Source organism: Marmota marmota, unplaced genomic scaffold (genome assembly GCF_001458135.2).
Source record: "Marmota marmota marmota unplaced genomic scaffold, marMar, whole genome shotgun sequence".
Classification (NCBI taxonomy): Eukaryota; Metazoa; Chordata; class Mammalia; order Rodentia; family Sciuridae; genus Marmota; species Marmota marmota.
Window position 1 is genome coordinate 43,424,482 of NW_025999842.1, and position 8,875 is coordinate 43,433,356.

At 40.2% G+C, this 8,875-nt stretch overlaps 1 protein-coding gene across 8 annotated transcripts in view; it reads left to right on the forward strand.

The window, feature by feature from the left end:
- The window catches only part of LOC107155182 (tRNA (guanine(10)-N2)-methyltransferase homolog), a 76,803-nt gene that overhangs the window by 20,467 nt on the left and 47,461 nt on the right, over positions 1-8,875 (forward strand). Inside the window, exons 1-2 of one of the 8 annotated variants that reach the window (XM_048797862.1) lie at positions 2,424-2,551; positions 5,620-5,713. The exons of 3 other annotated variants lie outside the window; for them this stretch is intronic. Coding sequence is in view for 2 of the 5 variants with exons in the window: in XM_015500975.2 (XP_015356461.1) it covers positions 2,480-2,551 (72 nt within the window). In the remaining 3 variants the exon portion in view is untranslated. Of the gene's footprint in view, positions 1-2,413; positions 2,552-2,575; positions 2,600-5,619; positions 5,714-8,875 lie in introns of those variants that run through there. 4 more of the 8 variants (XM_048797857.1, XM_015500975.2, XM_048797854.1 and 1 more) reach the window with 4 other exon arrangements.

The following is an 8,875-nucleotide window of genomic DNA, read 5'->3' on the forward strand; positions in this document are numbered from 1 at the left end:
ATTATTCAGCACCTTTTGGTGGATTTTTTAAAAAACAAACTGCTAGGCCCCACCTCCAAAATTTCCGATTCAGCAGGTTTGGGAGTGGGACAGCATTTCTAAATGGTTTCCAGGTGATACTGATGCTGCCTGTCCTAGAACCACACTTTGAGAACTACTGCTGTAAGTGATTCTCCAATTTGATTGCACATTAAAATCAACTCAGGAACTTTAAAACTTTATTTCCAGACTGTACTCTAATCAAATTAAATTTGAATCTTGAGTTAGATTCCAGGCCTCAGTATTTAAAAAAACTCTTTAGGTAATCACAATATGCAGCCAATTTTGAGAACCTGTGCTCTATAGGATTGAGTAAAACACTACATTTGACTCTGCTGTTATATAGTAGACTGTCCAAGAAAATCCCTAAAAGGGATTAGGGATGATCTACAGACTACTATAGGATAAAAGGAAAGGCTTCATGAAGAGTTACTGAAAGGGACTGACAGTGGGTGCTTAATAGAAAAATTGATGCAGATTGGTTCAATCATAACTTTTAAGTGACACAAGAGCCTTAAGAATGAAGACTCAAAGATCCATAGAGCCCTTAGGTTCTATGAAGAGAAAGCAGCCATGGAGTAATAGGATTAGACAAGAAAGGTGTGATTTAATAGAGACAGTGGGGGAACACAGGAAGGCCTATTTAACTGTTCTGGCCCCTGTGCAGCACTCCTTCCACCCTGATGGGGCGGGCAAGACCCCTTCTGAAATGTCAGACAAGGTAGGCCGAAGAATTTCTTTATGGTCCACTCAGAGACAGGTGGGGGAAGATTAGTATTTTTTGGCTTTATGGGCTTGCTTTGGAGTGAAAGAGTTCTAGTTTCTATTATTCCCCATGGGGAAGAGGAATTCTAGTTTTTATGGCTTGTCTTGTAGGGGAAAAGTGGAGCAGAAGACAGAGTAGGAAATTTTGTTCCGAGGCCTTCATTTTGGTGTATTCTCATCTGAGCCCCAACACTATATAATTTTTCTACTCCTGGGAAGCAGTTAGGATTAAAAGATGGAGAGTACTGGGAATTATGCTTAAAACAATATGTGCTTAAAAAGCATCTAGAAGGTGAGCTGCATACCTACCTTAAGCAAGAATGTAATGTTTGTGAATTACTTGCCAAAAGGCCTTTTAATTCAGAAATCAAACTTGGTTGTATTTTAGGAAGGAAGGAAAGGGGAAGGAAGAAGAGAGAATGGGGAAATGAAAGACCTGGCTCATATGAGGCAAATGCGCTGTGACGTTGTACTACTACTGGTTTACAAGTTATGCCCAAGGGAAATAATAAATGGGGTCCATTTCAAAGATTAAATCTATTAATCTATTTAAAATCATGAAAAGTCCACCTAAGCTGCAAAGCTGAAGCTTCTTGAGCAGTGGAGTTAATAATCACTGTCTTGCTTTGCCCTTTGTTTGGAGAGGAGTGAAAAAATGAAAACTTAAAATAATTAAACAAAGGAGTGGCCCAGAGAGGAAATTCCGGTAGGCCTTGGGTTAGGCTTCTTTGGGAAAAACTTGGTATTTCAGTCACCTAATAAGATGTGGAGAGAGTTGTCTTCCAGCTTAGTTCAATTAGGCAGCTATCATGTTTATGAATGTATAGCCTTTGACGACCGTGTTTGAATTGTGACAGCATTAGGGTTTATGATGGCCAGGAAAGAAGGCTGAATCCCCAGTTTTCCTTCTCACATTTTTCTATGCGCATAATCTGCTTCCTAGCAAATTAGAGGACATAGTTTGCAAACTAGGGCTTCATGTTTCTTCTGGGGAGTCTTTAGACCATAGAACAGGATTTACTTTTGTCCACCTCCGGAGATTTTGCTTGTTGGAAATTTGACTTCCAGGAGTTGAGTCATTCTTAAATCAAAAAACTCCAGTTGCTCAAGTCTGAATTGGTGCCTCAGAATTTCAACTTGCATTCTTGTTTCTACGGAGCAACCACTATTATTTCTCTCCTTTCATGAACCATATTCATTAACGAATGATACCAGAGACCCCTCTGGCACATCAAGAAATTTGACATTCCCATAATTCCTATATAAGTTGGTACAAAATACTTTTATTTTTTTCTAATTGCAAAAATCTTAACACATTAACTTTTTCTCCTTCCCATTGGATCTCTGATACCCAATCCCTTTTCAAGTGTTAGATGCTCAGCCTGACAGAGATGCATGGGTGTTTTGGACTTATGACCTCGGCCTCGATTTATCAGAATCTGTTCCAGGAAACAACGCTTCTCCTTGCACCAGCTACTTGTACTTGGGCCCCCACCAGACTTAAGCCGCTCCAACAGCTGCAGAGTGCGGACGCCAGGCGTGAAAACTGTCAGCACAGCGCGCGCCCTGTTGAACTTCCGCTTCCGGCCGCCCAGGCTCCGCCTCGGGGAAACGCTCTTTGAGGGGTAGGGGGCGGGGCCAAGCGGGCCGCGCAGGCGCATGGAGAGCAGCCGCAATGGCGCTGCGGTGCACTCTGAACAGGTATCTGCTGCTTATGGCTCAGGAGCACCTGGAATTCCGCCTCCCGGTGAGCTCGCAGCGCCCTTCACAATTCCCGACGGGAGAGGACTGAGCGGTGGGGTCTGGTTGTGGGTGGAGGCTCCCCGCACCTTCAACGCACGCACCGATTCAGGGGACTGCTGGTCCCCAATCCTTGGGTCCCTGGGCTGGGGGCTGAGCTTTGCGAAGGGTGAAAGAAGTTCTGTTAGTCCTTGGAGGAGGGTATGTGAGAGAGAAGTCCTCTCGGTGTTGCTGAGCCTTTTCATTCATTGTGCACGTGCTCCAGGTACCAGAATTAGGCAGGCGAAAATGATGGGGCCTCTTTCTCCTGGAGCTTATTTGAGTAGCGGAGGATAGAGATATCCAAGAGGAGTGCTCGGTGTGTGTTTTACGTACAGAATATGAGGTTCAAGCGTGGTGAAGGGGTTAGTAGTTGCTGTTAGATGATGGAGAAGTTGGGGAGATTTTTTTTTTTAAATGTATTCAAGAAACCTTTTTGGAATGGCTGCAATCCAATATGCTGGACACTGAGATATCATTGCCACAGGAAAGCAGAGAGCTGAAACTCCGAACCTCCGTCCTTGTGTTTGGGAGAAAGAAGATTTAAAGCCAGACACCAAAAGTCATGCAGGAGAACTTATTATTATAAGTGAAAGTGAGGTCAAAGTAATGTAAAAGCAAAATGAGGTTCAGGTAAAGAACCCTCTCAAGAAAGCGAGTGGTCCGACTCTGAGCAGAGAATGACAGAGACAATGCTCTCCCTAAATTTATTGCTGTTTTGTGGTTGACTTGAAAAGTGGGGTCCTCCTTCAGCAACCTTCGCCAATCAGATGTTCAATTCCTTCCACTTGGGTGGTGGAGTTTTTAACCTTATTTGGTCCTCACCAGAATTGTCATGTGGCTGTCATATTTAGGGGGCCTTCAATCTATAAGTCAATTCTTTGTTAATGTGGGCACTGGGGTCAATAGCTGGTCAGAAGTTGCCTTAGTGCACTTGCGTTGCCAAAGGAATCTTCCTTCCCAGACAATTGGACGCTTGTAGCCATAATGCCTAACTTCACATCAACCTCGGTGAACCCTGTCAAGGGTCCTATTAATCCTTTTCTCTTGGCATGTTTTACAAATAGTTCTCTTGCTTTTGTTTATTTTCTACAGATTAACTGTCACCATTTGGTTTCTTAAGATAGTTTAAAGAAGGACCCTAAAGTAAAAAAGAACACTTTATGACCTCACCATGCAATTTCACTGTTCATTGCTAGCTACTTCCTACCTAATATCTTGATAACAGCCTCTGCCCTCAAGGGGCTTACTTTTTTAGGCTAAGGGCTGAGCAGACACATAAGCATAGAATTAGGTTAGCAGGTGCAGTGAGAGGGATGCACAGGGAAATATGAGAGAATATAGAAGGGGAATCTCATCTACCTGAGGGACGGGGGTCGGGGAGATGTTGGCTTTTAAGAGGATGTCCATGGGAATAACACTTGAACTATAGGGCTACTAGTAGTTAGCTGGACCAGGGAGAGAAATAAATACATTAGTATTACAAACTGTTAGCTACTACTAGATCACCAAATATTTGGCAGAGAGTGATAAGTGACCAGAAGTGGTAGAGAGGGATCAGAAAATACAAAGCCTTGAATATGTTGGGGGTTGGAAGAATAGTTTATTGAAGGGCAGAATTACTTTTTTAAAAAATAACTTTGACAGCAAAATGGAGGATGGATTTGAGGGAAATAAGACTGGAATCAGAGATTAGTTAAGAGTTAGTTGGAGTAGTCTTGTAAATTAAGATGGCCTGGGGCTGGGGTTGTGGCTCAGTGGTAGAGTGTTTTCCTCGAATGTGTGAGGCACTGGGTTCAATTCTCAGCACCACATATAGATAAAAAAATAAAGGTCCATCAATAACTAAAATGAATAAAATAAGTAAAATTAAAAAAAAAAAAGAAGGCCTGACCTAGTAAGAGTGTTAAGAAGATGGGATAGACTGGTAAAGCATTTAGGTGATAAGATCATCAGAGCTAGATTGTTAGGGGGAGAAGGGCAAGTTGAGGATGACTCCTGGGATGGATGTAGGCATGTCTCCATTTAAAGTAAGTACACAGGCAGATGGTAAGATTTAAGTTTCAGTTACACTGAATTTGCTTCACTAGTATACAGTAGGTTGGTCAGTAGGTAGTGGATATGAGTATGCATAGAGCATAATAGGGATCTCCAGACTGATGATAAATATTTGAGAGTCTTCTGCATATGCAAACTAGAACAGAGGATAAAATTACTACAAGCATAGGGTCAAAAGAGTGGTGAGCCAAGTACAGATTCTTGGACCCATTGCTATTGAGATGTATTGCAAATGTCAGATAAGAAGGGTGTGAGACCACAGACATCCAGAGGGTAAAGTTTTAGAAAGCAGGGATAAATTAATAGTGTCAATGAATGTGTTTTTTGATTAGAAAGTAATGAAAAATGTTCAGTTACACTCTCAGAAGGTTAGAGGTGAATATTCTGTTTAGATTTTTAGTGGGAAAAGCCAATTGCTTGATTTAGAAATCACTGGAAAATAAGGAAAGGAAAATAGGCTGAACTGCTCTTAAGTAGAGCGTAAGAAAGGAAAGTTTTAAAGAGATTGGTTGACTCTGGTCAAAGGAAGACTCCCTTTAAAGAGAGATTGAGTTTGAGCATAATTATAGGCTGAAGGGAAGGGGAGGATGGATATAAGGACACAGTGGGAGAAAAATTCACCTTTCAGTAGAAAGGGAGATTGAGCAAAGGAGAGTTGGGGTGGAAATTGCCTGGAGGTCTGTTTTCTAGGAAGTGAATAAATCTGAGTTATTTTCTCAGACATAAGGCATCAGCAGTTGAATGGGAAAAATGAAAAATAGTGAAATTGTAAATAGTTTTTGAGGGAGGTAACAAGGACAAAGTTTAGTAGAGAAGATCACAGGTGTTGGAGCAAGGCTGAAAAATCAGCAAGCCACTGAAGGTGTAGATGGTGTATTTTTGTTTTCTATCATTTTCTTTTCTGGTCCTGGGGATTGAACCCAGAAGTTTTCTACCTGAACTAAATCTCCAACCCTTTTGTTGTTGTTTTTGAGACAGGGTCTTCTTAAGTTGCTGAGGCTGGCCTGGAACTTGATACTTCTGCCTCAGCTTCCCAAGTAGCTAGGATAACAGGTGTGTGCCACCATGCCTGGTAAGATTGTGTGTTTTCAATTGTGCCAAGATTCTTTGATTTTCTCAATTACTGTTCAACTTATTGGCCTTGGGAATTATACAGGAAGATTGTAGCACTGATTCAGTATTAGGAAATACTGAATTCCTTTAGGAAACTTGAAAATGCACATTTATATTTAAAAGGAAGGTCTTAAATTATAAAGGAGATACTGTGTTAGTGAAGAGGATTGGAAAGCCCATTTCCCTGAAAAAAGAGAAGCACATGCAAGGTATAGAAACGTAGTTGGTTATTGGAGACAGGATGAAGGTAGGGGGCATTGAAGCTAGAGAGGTGGGGTAGCGTCCAGATTTTGGAGTGTTTGAAACTATTCCAGGGTGTTTGAATTTTTATTTTAGATTGAGGGGTACATTGACTTTTTTTTTCTTTTTGAGAGGATATGACAAGATCATTTTTGTTTTATTAGAGATAATTCTGTAATACCAGACAAAAATACCATTTAGAGGATACTAGAGAGGAACTAGAATAAGTACCTAAAGTAAGGCAGTGTGGTGGGAATGGAGGGGTTAGGCTGTGGTGTTAAGAATAGCATCCCTAGTACTTGCTGATTTTACTTGTTTCTTCCCTTTATCTTCTTATTAGTTACTGTCTTACCCTGGTGCCAGTTTAATGTTTCATAAGCTCAGTTCTGTTTTATGCCCCCTTTTTCTTAAGGTTAAAATTCCAATGGTCTGGCACTGCCTAGCTTTCTTGTTGGCTTTCTCACATTGTTCCCAGTCCTTAATCCCACCCAAACTGACTCCCTGTCATTCCCTGAAGGATATCCTCCATTTTCCTGCTTTGGTTTTTGCTCTCTGTGTTCCTTCTGTCTGGTTTGGGTCTTTCCTCTCCTATAATTTAATCTCTGGATTTTATATAATCAGTACTCATTTAGATTTACCTGCATATTTACTTATTTTAGGTTTATATTTTTTGCTTGATTATTTTTAACATCTACAACATCCTCTGCCAGGGGATGACTCTTCTTTATCCCCTTCAATATAGAATGCTTAGTAGTTAAAGTATGTGACTCATAAAGGGGCACTGTGGGTCTGTTTCTGTTGTTTATAAAGTTTCTGTTTCTTCTTCAGATATATGTGCTAGATTATTTTTTAAATATGTGCCGGATGCTATCTTTGAAAATTTATTCAAAGAAATACTTTGAGAACTAGGATGATAATACAGTCTCTCTCTTTCTTTTTAAAATATTTTTTAGTTGTAGATGGATACAATACCTTTATTTTAATTTATTTATTTTTATGTGGTGCTGAGGATCGAACCCAGGGCCTCCCATATGGTAGGTAAGTGCTCTACCACTGAGCCACAACCCAGTCCATAGTACATTCTCTTAAAAAAGGATGGAACACATAGAAAAAAGCATTAGGAGTCCAGAGTCACTTTAACTAATTTTCAGATATTGTTTTAATGAGCTTTGTGTCACTGTGACCAAAATACCTGACAGGAACAACTTAGAGGAGGAAAAGTTTATTTTGGCGCATGGTTTCAGAAGTCTCAATCCACAGATGACCTACTGCATAGCTGGACCCCTCCTAAGGCAGAACACAAAGGCAGAAAGGCATGGGAGAGGAAAACAGTTCAGGGCATGAGAACCAATAAGCAGAGAGAGCTCTGTTTACCAGGGAAAAAATATAAACCCCAAAGTCACGGCCCCCAGTGACTTATTCCCCATCCACACCCTACCTGCCTGCAGTTACTGCCTAGTTAATCCATGTCAGTGGATTAATCCACTAATTAGGTTACAACTTTTATAATCTAATTTCATCTCTGAACATTCTTGCATTGTCTCACATGAACTTTTAGGTAGGAGGATGACCATATCTAAACCGTAATAGATATTAAGCTCTGTTTACATTCTGTTTCATTCATGCTCCTAGAGTATGGGATCCTAGTAAAAATCAGGTGGTTTGTTTGTCAAGTCTCCTTTCTTCCCCATGGGCAGCCCTGTACTCCTTTTGTCCTTCTAGCTCCATTAGGCTATCAGAGGGATTTTTGCTTTGACATTTGTTTTTGAAGTTGGTAAATGTTTTAGGGAAAAGTGGTTCTTCCTTGAAATCCCTGTCTTTGTTCTTTCTTGAAATTTCTCTTCAGTCTTGGTTTGGTGATTCTGGTTTGCTCTCTGGGCCTTCAGTAGATATTCAGCTTTTTCAGTTTTTCATATCAAGAGACTTAATCTGAATTATCTAGTTTACCTTTCCTGGAAGAGGTTGTCCTCTGCCATTGATTTAGCCTTGCTTTTGCTGAGGCTGGCTTTGAACTGTTGATGCTCCTGCATCAGCTTCCTGAGCCGCTGAGATTATAGGTGCGCACCACCACACACGGCCTTGCTTTTACTTCTTTAAGAACACTTCACACTTCAATTGTGGGGTTAAATGTTTCATTAATTCCATTAAACCCTAAACTCCTTTAGGATAAATAGATATTTACCTTACCTAGTGCCTTGCACATACAATTTTCTCCATAATGTTGAATTAAATGAAATAAGGTACCTTCTAGGGAAGGTAATAATGGGACATTCTACACTTGTGGATCTCATTCTACACTTGTGGACCTATCTACTTCATTAGAATTGCTAAACAAGAAGCTACAAGAAGTAGCTGCCTTTATGAATTAAAATGAGAGATTAGGAATCTAAGTGTAGTCCAGTTTTACCTCTCATATAGAGTGAGGGCCAATTTTAATTTTTTTGCTGCCTTATACTAAAAGTTAAGTTCAAGCGACTTGGATTTTATTACTGGTTCTGAAGCAAACCTAAATGGATGAAAAAGTAAGCAACTTAAATAAATGATCTGGTTTGAGTGGAAAAAGGGATGGGGATGTGGCTTAGTGGTAAATTGACTCTGGATTCAATTCCCAGTACCAAAAAAAGAGATAGAACGAGAGATGCAAAAAAGAAAGTGAAGAATTATCAGAAGTTTTATAGCATAGCATTAGCTCTAATACCCAAAACTTAAATAACCACTTAAAACTGAGGGTAAATGTGATAAATCATTTACCCTCAGTTTTAAGTGGTTATTTAAGTTTCAAATTTATAAGCACATTGTTTATAAATTCAGCATGATCAAGACAGGTGAGATTCACATGATTAGCTTCAGGTACGATTCTTTCTTCTGAAGGGACATCTAA